Source organism: Antechinus flavipes, chromosome 3, assembly GCF_016432865.1.
Source record: "Antechinus flavipes isolate AdamAnt ecotype Samford, QLD, Australia chromosome 3, AdamAnt_v2, whole genome shotgun sequence".
NCBI classification, from domain to species: Eukaryota; Metazoa; Chordata; class Mammalia; order Dasyuromorphia; family Dasyuridae; genus Antechinus; species Antechinus flavipes.
Window position 1 is genome coordinate 630670256 of NC_067400.1, and position 22678 is coordinate 630692933.

The following is a 22678-nucleotide window of genomic DNA, read 5'->3' on the forward strand; positions in this document are numbered from 1 at the left end:
GAGACACTCTCTTGTTTTCCCCATTCCAAGATCTGTAATATCAACTCTTTTCAAGGAAAAGGTTCCATTTTGAATAAAGCCTCAGTTGACTCAATTGACTTAAATGAGCAACTAACACAACTTATCAAGCTGAATTGGAGAATTTTCCTAAACCACTTCCTTACATTCATTAGACATGGAGTCAAGGTTGTTAAAGTTTTTAACACCTGGTCTTGTCCCAAGGCAGCTACCTGCTAAAGGCCAAAGAACTTCCTAAAAGAAAAACTAATATTCACCTTTGTTCATCTCCCAACAGAAAGTTGTTATTATTACTATTAACTGTGAAGCATAATCAACCTGATTGCATGCATCAATTTGTAAACATTGTTCAATAAATATGCCAATACTGAAATCATGATTTCAGGACATCTTGATTAAAAGAGAACTTGCTTTCCTAAGAACAACATTGGATCAGATTCAAGGAATTATTTTTAAGTGACCATCTAGAAGAATAAAAGAACCATTAGAATCAAAATCCAATAAATTCCATAAACTTATTGGCAATCAAATGAAATTCAGTTGAAATCAGTCCTGAATTCTATAACAAAGAAAATCATTTAACCACTTAACAGTATGACTCTAGACTGATTGTACTCAGATAAAAGAATAGAGTCATTCTGATCCAAAATGTATTACCTTAATGACCAATTTTTAGGGTATTTTTCATTAACAGATCATCTACCTATAGAAGGTCAAAAATCCCAGTATCCTTAGAGGAGAACACATGGGATTCTTAATAAAACAATATAATTTAGTTTAGAATAAATTCAGTTTCATAAAACTAGATTTTCACTGAGAGATGGTGTGTCTTCCAGATTCTTAATCTTCCCAAGATTACTACTTGTAGATAAGAGTCTACTGTCAAAGTTTTCTATTGGCCATGAAGGTGAGTGGAGAAAGAGGAGGAGCCTGGGGCCTCAAGCCCGAGGCAAAACTGGCCTCTTGGTCACTCTCAGAAGTCACAAGAACCTTTTCTGGTTTCCACAGGGTCCACCTTTCTGAGCAAACTTTCCTGGGACTTTTCTTCCCAGCAGAAGCCCCGAGGAGAAAAAGCGCCCCCTTTTCCTGGACATAACTGTCTCTTAGAAAAGCAGGGCTGTGCTTGCACTCCCCAGGTAGGTCAGAGAGGTCAGGGGGCCGACCTGTGCTCTCCCTGTCCCCCTCATATAACCAGAGTGGCCTTGGGGCCCCCTTCATGCCAGACTCCTGCTTCCCCCAGCTCTCAGCCCACCCAGAGGCCCTCCTGACTGGGGAGACTTCTCAGTTGCACAACCCTCACCATCCCCCCTAGTCTGGCCATCTTTAGGTCACCCTCACCCAACCTGCTTCCTCCTTGGACTCTGGGGAACACAATCACACCATGTGCGCTCATGTCCCCCAACACATACCACTGAGGCTCTCAGCCAGCAAATGGAGCTCTTCTGACTATTTAAGCCAGCATAAGTAAGTGCACTCAATTCTACACTGGCTGTGCTCAGTGTCAATATACTCAATGTCCCCTTCGTTCCGTTCCTTCTGCCAATCCCTTTCAGAATACTCATGCCCTCACTTCCAGTGGAGTTATTCTGCCTGATAAAACACTTGGCAAATGCCGAGTCCCTCCGGGACTACTCAAGCAGCTATGGCTGTCCTTGAACTGGTCTGTGCAGCTGTGGGGAAAACCTCTGTAACAGACCTTTCTAACTCTAAATAACACGAACCCACATTTTTTTTCTTTTCTGAATAATGGTCTTTTCCTTTCTCTGTGCTCTAACTGGATCTCCCCCGAACCGGAACTTCTCTGTGCGTCTGGCTACAAGAAAAAACCCAGCTGACTTAAAGGAGTGTCGTGTGGTTTAGAGGAGAGACTGCGTCTGTGTCATCTGTGGAAGTAGGAGACACACAAGTCCCTCAACCACTCGTGGAAAACGTCAGCCTCTGGAGCGGACAAATTAAGCACAGTTCAGTCTCTGGTCGGGTCCTGCGCTCCCTTTCTCAGTGTGTCCCCAGCAAGGACCCTGACAATTCTCACCACGGGATCAAGGACACCCTATTTCTATGGCTCCTGGGACATGGCAGACACCACAGAACCAGCCCCCAAAGTTGGGGTGGTCTTCTCCCACCTTCCCCTCCTCCTCCTGGACCCAAGGACACAGGAGTCTGGCTGAGCCTTGACCAAGACCCTCCATCCCATAACTTTGGCATCCAGAAGTTTCCCTCACCCTGGGAATGTTCTCCCTCCTCCCAGCCCCCTTCCCATCTCAGCTTCTGAAAAGAGACTTCCCTGGTCCCCAAACTGGTGGAGGCTTCCCTCTGAGAGCACCTCCCATCTACACTATACAGAGCAAGTGTGGACACAGCTGCTGAGACGTTTGTTCCAAACTGGACTGAGAGCTCAGGGAGGGCAGGGGCCCTTAGCCTGTAACCTCCTTTTGTCCCCTCCCCCCGGGGGTGGGCACAGTGCTTGGCACCCGGGAGCCACATTCTCAGTGCTCCTTGATGGGACCCGAGACCTGGCAAAGCAGAGGGACTCAGAGCCCTGGGAGCCGCCTGAGGGGCAGGAAATGGGCAGCGCCAGGGGGGTGATTCGGCCCCTCCCTCTGACAGGAGGAAGCTCCCTGGGCTCCCCCTGGGCAGGGGCCGCACTCACCTGGGACGAGGGGCTCCGGCTGCCGGGGGCCATGTCTCTGGTTCCGGGCTTGGGCGCTCTGCCGGCCGGGCGGGGGAGGGAGAGGGGCCCCAGGGAGGGAGGCCGGGGTCTGAGCCTTCTCTGCCAAGACTGCATGCTGACCTGCTCCTACTGAGAGAGAGAGAGCTCTGAGGGACCGGGGGAGAAGCTGCTCCCCGGGAGGAGGAGGCTGAGAGATGTCGCCTGTGGGGTGGGCAGATCCTTCTAGGACCCCCACCCAGGACAGGAAGGTCTGCCGCACCCTTTTTTTGGAGGGGGACAGCCTAGAGGATGAGCCACGGGAGATTCACCGGAATCCCTGGAAGGCTAGTGCGACCCTGGCCAAGCCCTTCATCCCTGACTGCCTCAGTTTCCCCATGTGTTATGTCAGGCCCCCACTCCCCAAAGGCCCCAGAAATGCTGGCCAATGGCCCAGGACCCTGGGGACAGAAAAGAGCAAGCCCTGCCCTCCACCCCCACTGCCCTCCAGCCAAACGGAGGCCGGGAAGAAATTTACGCCTGGAGCTGTAGGTGCTTAGTGCTGTACAGAAGGGATCTCACTGAGGGAGAGGGGGAGGGGCTGCTCTCACCCTTTTTTACAAAGGAGGAAACTGAGGCAAACGGGGAACCAAGCTACAGAATCCTTCCCCTTTTCTCGAGTGCACCCTGGAGCCCGGGAGAAGCCCAAGCAAAAATCGGAGGTCGCTGCTTGGGGGGTCAGTTGGGCTTCCCCAGATACGCTCAGCAGCGCCCCCTCCCCCGTCTCGCCCCAAGGCTGTCGGACCCCTCCCCCATCTCAGCCCAAGCAGGTGAAATCACTCAGGGCTACAGCTCCCCCTCCCAACCCCGCCCTCCCAACCTGTCCCTTCCCGGCCCTCCCAACCTGTCCCTTCCCCGCCCTCCCCACCTCTCCCTTCCCCCCCCTCCAACCTCTCCCTTCCCCCTCCCCACCTCTCCCTTCCCCCCCTCCCAATCTCTCCCTTCCCCCCCTCCAACCTCTCCCTTCCCCCCCCCCCCCCCGCGCAGCTACACGCCTGCCCACGTGCACGCACCAGTAGTTACTCGCCCCCACGCGCGGCTACTCCACCTGGCACAGCTCGCACACTCCGCCCCGCTCCTGCACGCGCACCCCCGCACTCGGAGCCTGCGTAACGCGCCAGATTTCGGGGACGCAGCCACGGGAACTGACTCCAACTGGGTCCTCCCGGGAAGGTGCAGGGGTAGAACCTTAAAAAGGAAGGGGGGGAAGGAGAAACTCCAAGGTCGCGCCTACGCACAGGCGGCTCTTCCCCAACTCGCCCGGCACAGAACTGAAGCAAACTTCCAAACCAGGAAGCCGCGCCTGCGCACCAGGAGACTCCCAGCGTGCCCTAAGGCTTACTAGGCGCGGGAGGCGGGGCCGAGGCGGGGCTTGGGGGCCCTGAGGGCATTCTGATTGGCCCCTGCTGAGAGCGCAGGTGCGCTCCAAGTCCTCGCGGAAAATCCAGAAGCTCCGGGCCGGGCGGAGGTCGGGCGTGGGATCGGAGTGCGGGACCTGCGGCCAGTGGGGTCTGGGACCCCTGGAAGACTTATGCCCTTGAAACCAAACCCTCGCCCCTCCCCTTTGCCTCAGTTTTCTCCCCCGAACCCCTTGGTTCCCGGAGCAGCGAGAGTCTTCTCCCCCCTCCGTGCCTAAGTATCCCCCACAATGGATGACCCTGGAGCGCCCCCTCCCGCGCCTCTTTCTCTGCACCCCAAGGTCAGAAGCGCCCTGTCCCGGTCTGTGAGGGTCCCTAGTGGGGGGGGCACCCCAGCCCCAGTCCTTCATTTCAAGAGAACCTTGAGGAGCCCCGCGCTCCCCCTTCCTGATCAGCCCTCGGGACCGGAGGGTCAGACCTGGCGTTAGCCCAGCTCCCGGGACACGGACCCTCTCACAGGTGCGGAGGGATCCCTTCCTGCGCGCCCAGGGGATTGTGTCCACCCCTCATGAAGACAAGGGTCCCTGCCCAGGCCCTGCCGCCCTCTGGCACGGGATCTTTAGTCTCAGGTTGCTCCTTTGTAAAACGCAGTAATCCCAGCACCTCTCTCGGACTCTTGGCAAGGATCCAAGGCGGTCATAGCCGAGCTCCCAGTCCTGGTCCAGGGTCGCAGGAGGGGCCCTTCGAACCTCAGTGATCATTCTTGGGAGCATTGGGAGCCAGCTCTTGCTCTCTCTCTCTCTCTCTCTCTCTCTCTCTCTCTCTCTCTCTCTCTCGCACTTTTTGGTTAACACGAACCCCCCCAACTGAAAACATCTCCCCCAGAATGTGAGCCCTCCCTTCCTGACAGCCTTGGACATCCCTTGGAAAGCAGTCAGAGGAAGATTCCCGAGGTCCCGACTCCTTGGCTACATGGAAATCCGCTTCCTCCAAGAGCTTCTTTGGGAACCCAGACCCCACTGGATCCCCGCCCCCTCTCCCCACCATTGCCCTTTCCAACAGTGAGTCCCTTCGCTCTTTTACCAAACCCAGCTCCCTCCATGGTGAAGCTTTCCCTATCGCTTGGTCACTTCCAAACAGACCCAGCTCCCCACCTTTACGGAAAGCTTCCTTGAACCCTCCCCACCCTCGGAGCCATCATTCTATCTCAGCCCTTTTCCCAGCCAAACTCCTTGAAACATGTGGCTGAACTTTGTCCCTTCCTCTGGCACTGGCTCCTTAACTGTTACTCAGTTCTTGCACTAGTTTTCAAGTCTTCTGGACCTCAGAATCACTGATTCAGTGATGCTCTGGATCCTTCCTAAGGTCTACACATATTCCCTTAGGGACCAATTTTCAGAGGATTTTTCCTTTAGGGCTGATCCAGCTAGAGAGGGTCAAACATCACAGTGTCCTAAGAGGAAAACAATTGACTTTCAATAAAGCCAAATTATTTACTTTGCAACAAATAGTTCCATCAAAACTACATTTATAGGGATGGATGGTCTTTCCTCTGGAATCTCAATTTTCCCAAGAGCTACTTTTTGCCAGGACATCAAAATATACTCCTTTGTGTAATCTACTGCCAAGGTTTTCTTGTGGCAGACTTTCTACTCAGAAGAAGGGTCTGAGTCCCAGAGTACAAAGAGGGAGACTGGGAGAGGATGGACAGATGAGGGAGAAGAAGGTCTCAGGGAAACCAGACGTTTGCATTTTGATCCAAGAACAATTTGAACCCTAAAGTAGAACTGAGTGGTTCTACTAGAAGCAGGTTGAAGCAAGAAAAGGGACATCAATAGGGCCATGGCATTCCAGCTCATGATGACCAGGAATGGGTTACAGAGAAGCTCATAGACCTTCTCAGAAATATTTGGTTCACTGATGCCCATAAGGTCTCTTATGATTTCTACATGGCCCACCTTTCTGAGCAACCTGCCTTGGCCTCTTCCTCCTAGCAGACCCCCTGGTTGGAAACAACCTCCCTTTTACTTAAGAGAATTGTCTCCTAGAAATGGGGTATTGTGCTTGCACACTCCAGAGAGGTCTGAGTCCAGAGGTCACAGTGGTCAGAGGCCTAGCAAGTAAGTAATGGTTTTCCAAATTGAATTTCTGAGGAAATATATCTGACTCCATTTGATGCTGTATGGGCTGTTTCTGTATCATGTTCTCAAAATCCTCTTCAGTACCATTTTTTCCCTTGCTGCAGAATTCTACATGTATTTTTAAATTTCAATGTTATATTATTTTTTTAATTACATATAAATATAGTTCTCAATATTCATTTTTGTAATATTTTGAGTTCTAAAATTTTTTCTCCTTACCTCCCTTACTTTCTATCTCCTCCTCCCCCAAAGCAAACAATCTGCTTTGTATATGTATGTATATATGTACATGTATAGCATAGACTATTCATGTACAACAACTTTAAACACATTTTAATATTAGTCATGATGTGAAAGAAAAAATTTTTTAAAAGAAAAAAACACAACAAAAAAATTGAATAGTATGTTTGGATCCACATTCAGTCTCCATAATTCTCTCTCTGGATGCAGTTGGCATTTTCTATCCCATGTTTATTGGAATTGTTTTGGGTTGCTGGCATTGCTGAGAAGAGTTAAGATCATAGCTGATAATCCCATAATTTATTTTACTGTTTACAATATTCTGGTTCTGCACATTTCACTCAGCATCATTTTATGAATCTTTTTCCAGACTTTTCTGAAATCAGTCTATTCATCATTTTTTAGGACAATAATATTCCATTACACTCATATAACATAATTTATTCAGCCATTTCCCAGTTGATATGAATCTACACAATTTCCAATTCTTTGCCCCTCAGAAAGAACTCTTTCAAAAATTTTTGCCCATATGAGTCCTTTCCCCTCTTTTATAATCTCTTTGGGATATATACCCAGAATGACACTACTAGACAAAGGGCTATGCAGAGTTTTATAATCATTTGGACAGAGTGTGGACAATATTTTCCATCCTAAATTCTTCAAAATTATGGTGGATCATGGTATTGATCAAAATAGTTCAGTCATTCAGAGCTGATCATGATGCAGTGCTCCTATTGTATACAGTAGTCTCCTGATTTTGCTCACTTTACTTTTCATCAATTCATACAAGTCGGGGGTTTTCTGAAACAATCCTGCTGTTCCTCTTTTACCATGACTGTGTTCCATCCACAAACATATGCCATAACTTGTTCAGTTATTTCTCAATTGATGGAAAATATGGATTGGATGGAACAATTTCACCAGGAAAAGAAATGGTTTTTACCTTTTAAACAAGACAAATACCATCAAATATAAAGAAAGGAACACTCAGATAACACAAAGCTATTCTGCAAACCTTTAGAATTCACAAGATAGAATATGTTCTAAATAGAAAAGGAGCCCAAGATGACCTACCCCATAAATGTGATGTACATTCATTAAGAAAAGAATGTTCAGAAAAAGCACTTGAAAAAATCCAATACTCATTCCTATTAAAAACACTAGAGAGTATATGAATAAATGAAATTTTCTTTAAAATGATCAGTAGCATCTATTTAAAACCATCAGCAAGCATCATATATAATGGATAAAAAATAGAACCATTTCCAATTAAATCAGGGATGAAACAGGGTTGCCCAGGACCACCATTAGTGTTCAATATTGTATTACAAATATTAGCAAAGCAATAAAAGAAGAAAAAGAAATTAAAGGAGTTAGAGTAGGTAATAAGAAAATGAAATTATCACTCTTTGCAGATGATATGCAGATGATATTTAGATAATCAACTAAAAACTACTAGAAACAATTCACAACTTTAGCAAAGTTGCAAGATACAAAATAAATCCACATAAATCATCAGCATTTCTATGTTACTAACAAAGTCAGCAGCAAGAGATACAAAGAGAAATTCCACTTACAATAACTGTAGATAATATAAAATTTGGGGGAGTCTATCTGTCAGAAACTTTATGAACACAATTACAAAACACTTTCCACTCAAAGTCAAACTCATAAATTTAAAGATTATCAAGTGCTCATGGGTAGGCAGAGCTAATATAACAAAAATGACAATTCTACCTAAATTAATCTACTTGTTCATACCAAACTCCCAAAATATTATTTTACATAGCCAAAAATAAATAACAAAGTTTATCTGAAAGAACAAAAGATCAAGACTTTCAAGAGAATTAATGAAAAAAATTGCAAATGAAGGTGGCCTTGCTGTACCAGACCTAAAACTATGTTATAAAACAGTGGTCATCAAAACCATTTGGCACTGCTTAAGAAATAGAGCAGTTGATCAGTAGAATAGGTTAAGCTGAAAAGACACAATAAACAATGACTCTAGTAATCTGGATTTTAATAAAATCCAAAGATCCCAGCTTCTGGTATAAGAACTCACTACTTGATAAAAATTGATGGGAAAATTAGAAATTTGTATGGCAGAAACTAGGCATTGACCTGCACCTAACACCTTATACCAAGATAACATCAAAATGGGTTCATGATTTAAAAATAAAGGATGATACTATAAGCACATTAGAACTAAGAATAGTCTACCTCTCAGATCTGTGGAGAAGGAAGTATTTTATGGTCAAAGAACTAGAGTATATTGCAAAATAGGTAATTCTGATTACAGCAAGGTAAAATATTTTTGTACAAACAAAATCAATGCAGACAGGATTAGAAGGGAAACAGTAAACAGAAAAATAGTTCATATCCATGGGTTCTGATAAAGGCCTCATTTCTAAAATATATAATTGACTTATATTTATAAGAATACAAGCCATTCTCCAATTGATAAATAGTCAAAGGATATGAACACAATTTTCAGATAAATTAAAATCATTCCTAGTCATATGAAAAAAAAAAAGCTCTAAATCACTATTGGTCAGAGAAATGCAAATTAGGACAACTCTTAGGTATCATTACACACCACTCAGATTGGCTAAGATAACAGGAAAAGATAATTATGAATGTTGGAGGGGATGTAGGAAAATAGGGACACTAATACATTATTGGTGGAACTGTGAACAGATCCAATCATTCTGGAGAGCAATTTGGAATTATGCCCAAAAAAGTTATAAAACTGTGCATATCCTTTACTACAGCAATATTGCTACTGGGCCTGTATCCCAGAGATCTTTAGGAGGGAAAGAGATCCACATGTGCAAAAATGTTTGTAGCACCCCTTTTTGTAGTGGCAAGGAACTAGAAACTCAGTTGATGCCCATCAATTGGAGAATGGCCAAATGAGTTGTTATATGAATGTTATGGAATATTATTCTTCTATAAATGATGGGAGGATGACTTCAGAGAGGCTTTGGAGAGACTTACATGAATTTATGCGAAGTGAAGTGAGTAGAACAAGAACATGTACACAGCAACAATATTACTTGATGATCCAACCTGATGGATGTGGAGAGGTGATTCAGGCCAGTTCCAATGATCTTGTGATGCAATGAGAGGATTATGGGGATTGTATCTGGATCACAATATAGTATTTTCACCTTTTTTGCTTGCATTGTTTTCTTTTTTTTTCCTTTAATTTGATTTTTCTTGTGTAGCATAATTGTGGAAATACATGTAGAAGAATTGCACATATTAAACATATATTGTCTTGCTGTCTAAAGAAAGGGGTAGAGGAAAGGAAGGAGAAAAAAATATAAGGTTTTTCAAGGGTGAATTTTGAAAGCTATCTATGCAGGTTTTGAAAATAAAAAGAAAAAGAAAAAAAGGGCGGGGGGGAAGGGGAAACAGTGTTCAAAACATTCCTAGAAAGGAAATCAGACTGGCAAAAACCATTTGCTTCTCAAACCTCTGAGGTAACAAAAGAACAGCACACAGAACTATCAAGTACAACTGAACTACAGAATGATTGAGAATTGTTTCTTTGTACACATATGAACACAAAGTGAAAACACATTAAAAATAGTGGGAGAATAGGATTACTACTCCTCACACCACCCTTCAGAAGAATTGATGGATTTTGTGGAACTAAATTTTAGAATGTGATAAGGCATAAAAAGAAGGAAAAGAAACTCACTGAGGGTATGTGAGGTACCTTAATCAAGTAAAAGGCTAACAAGGAAAGGAAATGTAATCCTGTAAATTCCTGGAATTAAGAAACATAAATGAGAATAGCTAAAGAGAAACAAGAAAGGACAGAAAAGGGGAGAAAGGAGGGATACCTTGTTTCTGGATTACTGATCAAGGAACCTTTGGAATAAGGAATATTTTGTTTCCTTTTTTTCTTCTTTTTAATGGTATTTCATTTTTTTTCCAATTACATGTAAAGATAATTTTGAACTTTCATTCCTACGAGAGTGCTGAGTACCAATTAATTGGGGAATGGCTGAAGAAATGGGACTATATAAATGCTGTTTATTATTGGAGTGATTACAAACAATAGGATTAAAAAGAAAAATTATGTATATAGGGATTATTGCACGAGATAGAATTGGCAATGTGTAATGAGGTCCCTTTTGTTAAGAGTTCTAAGAAAAGGCTGTGCAATGGCACAAAGTTTCTGAAATTGTGGATCTTGACTCCATAAAGGATCAAATAACTGAATGTGGGGATTGTAAAAAAATTGGCAACAGTAAAAGTTATTACAAGATTTATTTCTTTGAGTAAAAATAAACAAGCACAGGCATCTCATTAGTATGCAAGTTTCCTTTCTTCTTTCATAAATAGTAAAACATACCTAAAAATTCTTTTAAAATAAATTCTATTATATTTTATTGTCAGTAAATGTTTGATTTGTATACTCATTTTATATACAAATATACCTGAGGTCATGTGAGCAGAAAGTAAGATAATCTCTAGCTAAAAGCCTTTCCACACTGAAGTCATAGGGAACTCCTCAGAATTATTTTTATAATACTGAAGATGCTCTAAAATTCATATAAATGGCATTCCTTATTCATGACAGTGATGAAATTAACATCTATATGAATTCTGAGATGGGAAATAAGAAATGCTTCTTGCCCAAAGGCATTACCATCTTGATAATATGCATAAAGTTCCTCTCTAGTATAGAACCTCTTCTAGTAAAATATTCAAAGAGGTAACTAAAAGCTCAGTTTGTCTCAAGTATGAATTTTTGTTGCTTCCTAAGAGTGGAGTTCAGTGTGAAATTATTCCACACTGATGACAATTATAATGTTTCTCCTCAGTGTGGACTTCTTAAAGTCCAGCTGTGGTGTTTTCTTCTTTAAAATATAATGGTTCCCTCTGAGCAGGTTTCTTGGGGAGATTTTCTGGAGGCAGCCTTAGTTTCAGTTCAGATCAATAATCACCTCAAATGCAGCCAGCTGATAAAATATAAACATTTATTTTCTCCTTCCAAGTCTTGTCTCTTTCCTTGGGCCCGGGTAGCTTTCTTAGAGGCCTATCTTTCAGTGGAGAAGGGAAGGAGGAGAGCCTGCCACCACAGTGGTGTGAGATGGGATGAATGAATCTGGATCCGCCTCCGAGAGTGGGCTTCTTCTGAACTGACTCACTTCACTAACTCAGCTCCTTTTTATGCTCTTTTAGAGGTGTGAACTCAAAGGTTGACTCCTCTTCTGAGAGAGTGGGATTGTGGGTTTCTGACTTGTGAATCTCATACTGAATACTGACTTGTGAATCTCCCATAAATGTGAACTCCAATGAGTACTTAAATACATTAGTGAGCTAGAGAATTTGCTAAGTACCATGATAAATTAGGCAACTGACATCACTTTGTAAGGATGGTAACATCCAGCAATGCTGCATCTCTGTCTGGGAGCCTTTCCATGTTCCTAAGTTTTCACCCAACTGTGAATGTTCTGATGTAAAGCAATAATGAAGTTGGATCTGAAAGCCTTTCCACATTGATTACATCCACAAAGCTTTCCTCCATGATGGATTTTCTGATGTTTAGCAAGACAGGACCTCTGTGTGAAAACTTTTCCACATTGATTTTATCGCTAAAGCTTCTCTCCAGTGTGGATTTTCTGATGTGCCTTTAGATTATATCTCTGTGTGAAAGCTTTTCCACACTGATTACAAACAAAAGGTTTCTCTCCAGTGTGGACTCTCTGATGTTTAGCAAGGCGGTAAGGGAATGTGAAAGCCTTTCCACATTGACTACATTCATAAGGCTTCTCTCCAGTGTGGATTTTCTGATGTGCGTAAAGATTAGAACTCTCTGTGAAAGCCTTTCCACATTGATTACATACAAAAGGTTTCTCTCCAGTATGGATTCTCTGATGTTTAGCAAGACGGGACCTTTGGGTGAAAGCCTTTCCACACTGATTACAATCAAAAAGGTTCTCTCCAGTGTGGATTCTCTGATGGACAGCAAGGTGGTAAGGAAATGTGAAAGCCTTTCCACACTGACTACATTCATAAAGCTTCTCTCCACTGTGGACTCTCTGATGTTTATCAAGACTGGATCTCCATGTAAAAGCCTTTCCACACTGATTACAATTAAAAAGTTTCTCTCCGGTGTGGATTCTCTGATGTTTAGCAAGACGACACCTCCATCTAAAAGCCTTTCCACATTGATTACAAACAAAAGGTTTCTCTCCAGTATGAACTCTTTGATGTTTATCAAGACTGGACCTCCATGTGAAAGCCTTTCCACACTGATTACAATAAAAAAGGTTCTCTCCAGTATGGATTCTCTGATGTACAGCAAGTTGGAAAGGGAATGTGAAAGCTTTTCCACATTGACTACATTCATAAGGCTTCTTTCCAGTGTGGATTTTCTGATGTGCATTAAGAGTATAGCTATGTGTGAAAGTCTTTCCACATTGATTACAAGCAAAAGGTTTTGCTCCAGTGTGGATTCTCTGATGTTTAACAAGAAGGCACCTCCATCTGAAAGCCTTTCCACACAGATTACAATAAAAAAGGTTCTCTCCAGTGTGAATTCTCTGATGTACAGCAAGGCGGTAAGGGAACGTGAAAGCCTTTCCACACTGACTACATTCATAAGGCTTCTCTCCAGTGTGGATTTTCTGATGTGCATTAAGAGTATAGCTGTGTGTGAAAGCCTTTCCACAATGAGTACATTCATAAGGTTTTTCTCCAATGTGAATTTTTTGATGTGTATTAAGATTAGAGCTCTGTGTGAAAGCCTTTCCACATTGATTACAAACAAAAGGTTTCTCTCCAGTGTGGATTCTCTGGTGTTTAGCAAGCCGACACCTCCATCTGAAAGCCTTTCCACATTGATTACAATCAAAAGGTTTCTCTCCAGTGTGGACTCTCTGATGTTTGGCAAGATGACACCTCCATCTGAAAGCCTTTCCACATAGATTACAATCAAAAGGTTTCTCTCCACTGTGGATTCTCTGATGTTTAGCAAGACGACACCTCCATCTGAAAGTTTTTCCACATTGATTACAATCAAAAGATTTCTTTCCAGTGTGGACTTTCTGATGTCTAGAAGTCTCCTGGGATTGAAAAGGCTCTACTTCTTCACTGAAGCATTTGCTATATTTACTATCCTGAAGATAATCATTCCCTGAGGAAATTTTCTTACAATGATTTAGGGTTGAAGACTGTCCAAATCTCTTTCCAATTTCAATAAGTTGACATTCACTCTTTGGATGTTGATCTGCCTTGATATTAGAACCATGGATTACTTGAAGTAACTTGAAGTCACAGGAACCATCAATCATGACTCTCTGCAGATCACATTCTTCTACAAAAATTCCCAGCTTTCTAGTCAACTCATTTACTTGGAATCTGGTCTCTACATCTGAAAAAAAAAAATACACAATCAAATATATACACACAGAGACACAGACACATACATATATGCAATATCAATCATTACTGAAGACTTATGAATCTTATAACTTTCTCATCACAAACCTAAGTGCAAGAAAACTTCCTGGCTGTACTTTTGGAGCTCACACTAGCATTGAGTAAACTATGTCACTATATGGAGAAGAGAAAAGTGGTAAGAGTGACAAAGGAGATGTGCATCACAAAGGGCTGGTCCCATCATGGACTTACTCACTCAGAGCTAAGCAATCCCATTCAACAAACACAGCAGCTACAAGGCAGCAAGACCATTGGACTAAGCATGAACAGATTAGAGCGACTCAGTGGGAGATGAGTTTGTTCCTCATTTCAAGGGAAAGATATGCCAACATGTAATTTTCATCTTTGCAGCAGGAGAGAGCAGCTATCACAGAACTGTTGTATCTGGACCAGAACACTTTTAGATATCTAATTGATTTGATGAAAATGATGGGGAAATTCAGAAGAAACTAAATAAAAATTGAAGACTCTATAGGGTTTACAAGTAAATTATTGCATCCATCTCTAAGAAGGCAGTGTCTAACTCCACCAAAAGTTAAGTAAAGCAAAATTTAGAGACATTTTGGGTCCAGGATTCTAGACTAAGTAAGAGTGCACCTGAAATTAGTTGTCCTTTATAGGTTTTTATTGTTGTTGTTTTGCTGATAGTAAAAATCCAAAGCACTTTTATGATGTTCTGAAAGCTATTTATGGGTCAAAGATCTAAGGTGTATCTTAACTACTCAGTGCTGATAGACCCACTCATTAGGGATAAGGACATCATCATAGATTCATTGAACACTTCCATAGAGTTTATAGAATATCATTAAACACTATTCAAATCACTAACCATTTATTACTGACTGTCCTTAACCCCTCTCTAGTCATTTCACAACTGATGGATATCCCCATAATTTACAGTCCTTTGTTACTAGAAAGAGAACCATTATAAAATCTTTTGCAATATATTAGTTCTTTTACTTTTTCCTTCATCATCTTGGGGATCAGACCTAAAATTTATAGGGATGGATCAAATGGTACACACAATTCTACAACTTAGCACAATTTCATATTCTCTATAATGTTGTATCTACCAATATTGAGTTAGCATTCTAAAAATGATATCTTAAGCTTATTTTAATTTGTAATTTTCTAATTTAATGCTCTAAAGATTTAGGACATTGTTTTTAAGTGACTACAAATTGTTTGGATTTTTTTCATTGGAAAACTAGTTTTTCCTATCCTTTGGCCATTTATCAACTGATGAATGACTTGTATTTCTTATATATTTTAAAAAGTTCTTTATATATTTGAGATGAGCTCTTTATCTGAAAACAATTTCCTACTCTTCCTTATGAACTTGAGTAAATTTTTTAATAAAACTTTTTCTTTATATATTTAAGATGAGATCTTTATCTGAAAACAATTTTCTATTTTCCTTATGAATTTGAGTAAATTTTTTTACAAAACTTTTTAAAGTTAGTGTTTGAAACTGTCCATTTTATACCTCACCATGTTCTTTAATAGTTGTTTACTCATAAATTCTGTATCTCTTCATAAATGATAGTTAATATACAAAAATATATGTACTTTAATTTCTTATGATATGTAATGTACATCTTGATCATGTAGCAACTGTGGCCTTATCTTAGTCAATAGTATAAGATTTTGGTATATGCCCAGTTTCAGTCTTACTGTTTTCTAGCTTTTTCCACAATTTTTCCATAATTACCAAATTATGTGATAATTTCCACATTACCATACAATGAATTCTCAGCACAAAAACTTAAGTCTTTACTTTTCAAATACAAGGCTATTCTAAACATTTGATGCAAAGTATTATGTCTACAAAGCATGATAATCTACTTTTTAAACTGTCGGCCAATTCCAGATAGGGTTAATTATTCATGTATTATTAGTAGTAGTTTAGTTTTAAATTTTTTATTTATTGTATTTTTAATTCCTGGAATAAAGCAAGCATTTCCATAACATGATATAATAAAAATGATTGCATGTGAAAAAACAAATCAATTCTGTATTAAATTTACAATAGTTATCACATAAAATTTTAATTCCCTTTTTTCTTTTTTCCTATACCTCTGCCAAAAGATGGCTATCTTTAGACATTCTTTTTTTTTTTTTTCTTTTTTTGCTGAGGCAATTGGGGTTAAGTAACTTGCCCCGGGGTCACACAGCTAGGAAGTGTTAAGTGTCTGAGGCCAGATTTGAACTCAGGTCCTCCTGACTTCAGAGCTGGTGCTATATCCACTGCAACCTAGCTGCCTGTATATTTTGTTGTTAAAACAATACTGCTGTTATTGTATACAACAATCTTTTAGTTCTGCTCATTTCACTTTTCTTTGATTTAGTGCAAGTCTTTCCATGTTTTTCTAAAATCACTGAGCTCATTACTTCTTATAGTGCAGCAATGTTTCATTAAATCATAAACCATAACTTGTTCAATCATTCCTCAGTTGATGGGCAACTATGCAATTCTTTATTGGGTTCTTTATCACACAAAAGGGAACTGCTATAAATATTGGTACTGGTGTTATTGGGTCAAATGATATAGGCAGTTCTAAAACTTTTTGGACATAATTCCTGTCTGCCCACCAAAATGATTGGATCAATTCATTCTACCAACAATGAATGAGAGTCCCAATTTTCCCCACATCCTGTCCAACATCTACCACTGAAAGGTATAAAATGACATTGCATTTCTCTAATCAATCATTTAGAGTACCTTTTCTTATGATTATGAATTCTTTGGATTTCTTCATTAAAAAATCGGCTGTAAGTTCCAGACTAGCTCCCTGGAGGCCTCAGAATCAGCCGGAGTTGGGATAAGCAAAAGTCCTTGGTCTTTAGGGGGAGAAGTGAAGGGGATGGACAAAACTGCCACAAACTCTCCATCAACCTCCCTTCTCCTCGTCCTCTTCCAAAGTGACTCTGGCTTGTCTCACTCCCCCTCAATCTCTCCTGTGATTCTCCTAACCCCAAGCATTGAGCTAGCATTAACTGTGAGAAGAGAAATTCCAAACATTATTGTCCAATAGGTAATTAGCCTTGAGTGCTTGGTTGTCTGATTCAAGTGCACCTATTCAGAGTTTCAGCCCTTTACAATCCTTTGATCATTTATCAATTGGGGAATGACTGGTATTCTTCTAGCTTTTAAAAGATCTTTGATTTTTAACCTATGAGATCTTTATCTGAGAAACTGTCTACAAATGATTTTACTCAATTTGTTCCTTTTCTTCTGGATGTCAGCTACATTTACTTTATTTATAAAAAATCTTTGAATTTGAGGGAATCCAAAATTTATTCTGCACCTCACTATGGTCTCTCCTTTGTTCAAAAATTGTTCTCCCACTCATAAATTTGGTAAGTAATAAATGCCATATCCTTCAAAGTGTTTCAAAAAACCTTTTAAATCTAGATCATGTATCCATTTTAACTTTATCTTGAGAAAGGGTAATATTGGTCAATGCCCAATTTCCACCATATTTTTCCCCAGTTTTCCCTACAATTTTTATCAAATAATGAATTCTTATCCCAAAATCTTATCTTTACATTTCTCAAATACCAGGTTATCAAATTTGATACTGTAAAAGTTGTCTACTTTGTTCCATTGATTTACTTTCTATTTCTTAGTAAAAAATAGTTTTGATAACTTTATAATAGAGGTTTAAGAGCTGATACTGTTAAACCTCCATCTTCAAAAATTTCTCTTCATTACTTACTTTGATATCCTTGGTATTTTTCTTTCAAATTATTTTTTGCTGGAATCATTGGATTCCCTAAGACATAAAAAGACTTTTGCTGGACTTCAAAAACTTGGGGATCATTGGATTCCCTGATATGTGAAGCAATGGACAATAGATTGGTTTTAGACTATCTCTTGGCTGCTGAGGAAGGTGTATGTGTGACTGCTGTTTACATACTCTCCTTCTAGGACTTCTGGCAATCTTTTACAACACAATGTTGATTTATATTGTTTGTTATACCGTTACTTGGGTGTATAATTCATATTTGTTACACCACATCAAGCCTGCAGTGACTGTGGGGAGAGTTATCACTAATAGCCTCTGCATCATTGCTATGTGCTTGTGTAATACTTCCCATGCTGATGGGTTTGTGCATAATAAGACCCTTCAGCCCAGAAACCTGCTAGCAACCCCCACTTCCCTTTGGTGCTTTTCATCTCCCTTCCTGAGATGTCAGGGAGGGTGTGATTATCTCCTTTTTAGTGCTTTCACCTCCCTTCCTGAGAAGTCAGGGGGGTTGTAATCACCTCCTTTTCGGTGCTTTCACCTCCTTTCCTGAGAAGTCAGGGAGGGTGTGATCACCTCCCCTTGGGGGCTCTGACCTCCCTGAGGAGTCAGGGATGGCATGATCACCTGTGTTCTAAAACAAAAGAAAGCGGGAGATGTAATGGGCTGAAGCTCAAGTTGATGCACTGAGGTCCCAAGTACATGAGGCTAAATAGTAATTGGACCATACTCTATTAATATATAAGCTTGGAGAAAGAATGGCCCCCGCCCACTCTTTGTGCAAGTTCTGATGTGTTGTATAGGAATATATAAGCTTGGAGAAAGAATGGCCCACAGGTAACCCTAGAGAGCTTCTAAATCTAACTCTTTATACTATTAACTTCTTGATTTTTGACAAAGATGCACTGGCTCCGGCAGACAGGTTTTATAACCCACCGGAAGGGCAGTGTCCAGTGCAAGCAGCTCCACTATCTTTAGATAATCGCCAGGTGATGTGGAGAAACCCAGAAAGTGGTGAATGGAAGGGACCAGATAGACTAACTGCTTGGGGGAGAGGGTTTGCTTGTATCTCTACAGGTGGAGAAGGAATCAGATGGGTGCCAACGAGCCATATTCGTCTTGTCCATCGCAGAGAGACGGAGCAGACCCTTGAAACGAAGGAGAAGACCCAAGAAACATCAGGTGGTTCTGTTGCTGATTGTGCTCACCATTCAAAGAGTGTGGCAGTTATGGCGTTTGACTCATGGACATAGAAAATCATTGGATTTCAAAACCTCACTTCAATAAAGATTGAAGATTTTACCCTTAACCTGAGTTCCTGGCTCCAGCTGATTTTAAATATGCGGTCATTACAATTTTTATTATTTTTTTTAGGTCAAGCAATTTGTGGAAACTGAATTGGGAAGTTATTTAATCTATAAATTTAGATAAAAGTTATCATAATGGTTCTACCTACCAAGAACAAGTCATTTTTCTTGAATTGTTTATGTTTAACTTCATTTCTATACAATTTTAAAAATATTTATAGCCATGTACTTTCTGGGGTTCATTTGGCAGGTAAGTCCCAGGAAGTTTATATTGCCTAGACCTGTTTTGAATATGGTATCTTTTACTATTTATTCTTGCATAGCTTTGTTAATGATATATAGGAATGCTGATAATTTATGTCAAATTACTTGATATTCTCCTTTGCTAAAGTTATTAAACACTTAAAGTTTTTTGTTGAGTCTTTTCAATATTCCAAGGATATCATCATATCTTCAAAAAGAGAGTTTTATTGCCTCATTCTCTATTCTGATTCCTTCTGCTTTTTTCCCTCATTTCTATTTCTAGGATTTCCAATAGAATTCCCAAATAGTATCTATGACTGTAAGTGTTCTTGTTGAACACATCTTTCTGGGAAGACTGCTAATTTACCTCTATTACAAATAATGCTTGCTGATGGTATAAGGAAAAATCCACTTATACTTCCAAGTGTTTTTAATAGAAATGAGTGTTGTGGATTTTCTTTCTTGTTTGGCTTAGGTAGCAATACCATTCTTGTTTCATAAAAGGAATCTGAAATATGCTTTCTTTGCCTGTAATTCTAAAATATTTAATGCTGGAATCAGTTGACTTTTAATATTTGGTAGAATTCTCCTGGACATCTGTCTAATCCTTGTGTATTTCCTTGAGAAGTTCATTTACGGCCTATCCAATTTCTTTTTCTAAATTCAGTTTACTTAGGTATTCTATTTTCTCCTCTGTTCACCCTAAGAGAATAAGATTTCACTACAAGCCCTCCACTTCTCACCTGTTTCCTCTATCTCAGTTCTTTCAGGACTTGTTTTGTTTTAATTCCTTCATTTTACCTGTCCCCATCCAATATTATTAAAAAATATATTTTTTAAAGAATTAACTCATCATACTCAATTGGACTCAGTTGTCCATTTTTTCTCACCTGTTTCCTCTATCTCAGTTCTTTCAGGACTTGTTTGTTTTAATTCTTTCATTTTACCTCACCCCCATCCAATATTATTAAAAAATAGAACATCTTTCCCAGAAAGATGTGTTCAACAAGGATGCTTACAGTCAAGGACACTATTTGGGAAGTCTATTGGAAATCCTAGAAACAGATTAAAAAAAATTTTTTTTAAGAATTAACTCATCATACTCAACTGAATCCAAGCTTTGCTTTCAAACTAATCCAGTAATGATGACATTTCTACATATAAAAAAATCAACAGTTTGACCTCATTGTGCCCCTTATATCTCCTCTTTAATATTTACCTCATATTTTCCCTAGATTATCTATGTCTAATTTTTAATCGAGTTCTGGTCTTTTTGTCATAAAGATCTGAATATTTTCCCATTTATTGTATGACCTTTATTTTGGATAAATATCTTTGCTTTGCTGGGTAAGTCATTTTTGGTCAGAATTTCAGCTTCCTTGCTCTATAAAATACAATGCCCCAAGCCCTGCAGTCTTTTAATTTAGAACCTTATTTTTTAATCTTGATTTATTTTATCAGTTTTTCCTCAATCATGTCTATTTGATAGCTCTGAAGATCTTTTTAAGTTTTGTCCAAGGACATTTTTAGGGCTTTGACATAGGAGTGACTTTGTAAATTTTATTTTCTTTGAGTATGGACCCAGATTGTCTCAATCCCCAGAGTAGCTATTATATTCAGGTTTTCTCCTTTGTCACATCATTTTTATTTTTATATTATTTTATTCTAAGCCATTTATTATTATTATTGTCAGCTCTCTAGTCCTGATTTTGGTGGGGAGTCTTTAGGTCCTTCTCACTGTCATTTGCAGAGCTCTCTCGGGGCCCCAACCCTGGGCCTTCCCCAGTACCCATGAGTCCAGGCCAGGACCCCCAGCCACTCTGTCCCAGCACAGGCTCTGTCTCCCTTTGGTCTGCAGCCAGAAACCTCAGCTGGCTCCTCTGCCCAGTGAGTGAGACCAAGGTCTCTGCTCTCTTACAAGTGCCCACAGCCAGCAGGGTCCCTGCCTACCCCTCTCCCCTCCCGCCCCCCCAGCTGTGAACTGGTTCTTTCTTGGCCACAGCCACAGGCTGAGTCTGAGTCTGCTCAGCACAACAGGCCCTGTTCTATCCATAACCCGGGCCCTTCCTTCCTCCCCTTCCAAGCCTATCACCCACCCCCACAATCCCAGAGGGGATAAGCTGCCCCAGGGTCTGCTCTTCCTGAACTGAGCAGAATCTCCCTGCAGGTGTTGGCTCTTCATGTGGGCCCAAGCTCCACCCCAGGGGGGTCAGGGCCTCCCCAGGGTCCTGTCCAGGTGTTTCAGCAGCACAAATTCTGGACTTTGAACCCCCTCTGCTGGTCCCAGGTCACGTTCAGATGGTTTTTTCTTGTGTTTTTGGCACTCTGGGAGAGCCAAGCACCCCCTGCCCTATTCTCCCATCTTACCAGAATCCCCTTCCATGGTTTTTAGAGTGATGTTTTCAGTGAATTTGTCTGACACCTGGCCTGGGGATGAACAAGGCCTGACTGATGGCCACTGATTGAACTTGAAAAGAAAGGAAATGATCCTTACCCAGGGACAGCAGGTTCTGGACACTCTCCAGCGTGACCTCCTTGTACAGCTCCTTCTGAGAACGGTCCAGGAGTCCCCACTCCTCCTCAGTGAAATCCACAATAATATCCCTGAACGTCACCAACTCCTAAACCATCAAAAGTTACTTGATTTAGAGCCAAAAAGGACAATTCATCTTGTCCAACTCTCATCATCTTAGAGAAGGAAACTGAAGAAGGGATGGGATTTGCCTAAAACTCAAGAGAACCTTTAGGAGGGTCAGAGCCAAGAGCTAAAAAAGTCAGTAAGAGCCCCAGGGGAATACTGAGGAAAGCATTTTCTATTCCAAGTGATTATTGTGTTGGAATAAAAAAAGCTGGAAAAATGTCTTACTAGACTGCTGCTCCCAGTGGAATTAGAGAGAACATTTGTATCTATAGAAGGTGTGGAGGAAAAAGAGAACAGATCATGTGAGACTGCTCCTCACCACGAGTGTCCCCAGTGATGCATTAAGAAGATTCTAGGAAGAGTTTGGGAAGTCCCGTGCATTTGGGGTGGGAGTAGGGAGGAGGAATCTTAACAGTCATCACTGAGGTTTCTACTGGGCTTATACCCCAAAGAGATACTAAAGAAGGGAACGGGACCTGTATGTGCCAAAATGTTTGTGGCAGCCCTGTTTGTAGTGGCTAGAAGCTGGAAAATGAATGGATGCCTATCAATGAGAGAATGGTTGAGTAAATTGTGGTATATGAATGTTATGGAATATTATTGTTCTGTAAGAAATGACCAGCAGGATGAATACAGAGAGGCCTAGAGAGACCTACATGAACTGATGCTGAGTGAAACGAGCAGAACCAGGAGATCATTATATACCTCAACAACGATACTGTTTGAGGATGTATTCTGATGGAAGTGCATCTCTTCGATAAAGAGAGTTAATTCAGTTTCAACTGATCAAGGATGGACAGAAGCAGCTACACC

The 22678-nt window shown here is 41.0% G+C and overlaps 4 protein-coding genes across 10 annotated transcripts in view; 3 read left to right on the top strand and 1 right to left on the bottom strand.

Moving 5' to 3' along the window:
- Positions 1-22678, top strand: part of LOC127556769 (zinc finger protein 665-like) — a 572139-nt gene that overhangs the window by 155160 nt on the left and 394301 nt on the right. The window lies entirely within an intron of this gene.
- The window catches only part of LOC127556765 (zinc finger protein ZFP2-like), a 217840-nt gene that overhangs the window by 155160 nt on the left and 40002 nt on the right, over positions 1-22678 (top strand). The gene's annotated exons all lie outside the window — the stretch shown is intronic.
- Positions 1-22678, top strand: part of LOC127556748 (zinc finger protein ZFP2-like) — a 605234-nt gene that overhangs the window by 65362 nt on the left and 517194 nt on the right. The gene's annotated exons all lie outside the window — the stretch shown is intronic.
- The window catches only part of LOC127556767 (zinc finger protein 420-like), a 32963-nt gene that overhangs the window by 8499 nt on the left and 1786 nt on the right, over positions 1-22678 (bottom strand). Inside the window, exons 1-2 of one of the 3 annotated variants that reach the window (XM_051990181.1) lie at positions 3739-4423; positions 2669-2818 (exon numbers count right to left, since the gene is read on the bottom strand). The exons of 1 other annotated variant lie outside the window; for it this stretch is intronic. In XM_051990181.1, coding sequence (XP_051846141.1) covers positions 2669-2803 — 135 coding nt within the window. In that variant the 5' untranslated portion in view covers positions 2804-2818; positions 3739-4423. Of the gene's footprint in view, positions 1-2668; positions 2819-3738; positions 4424-10726; positions 13858-21718; positions 21846-22678 lie in introns of those variants that run through there. One more of the 3 variants, XM_051990180.1, reaches the window with a different exon arrangement.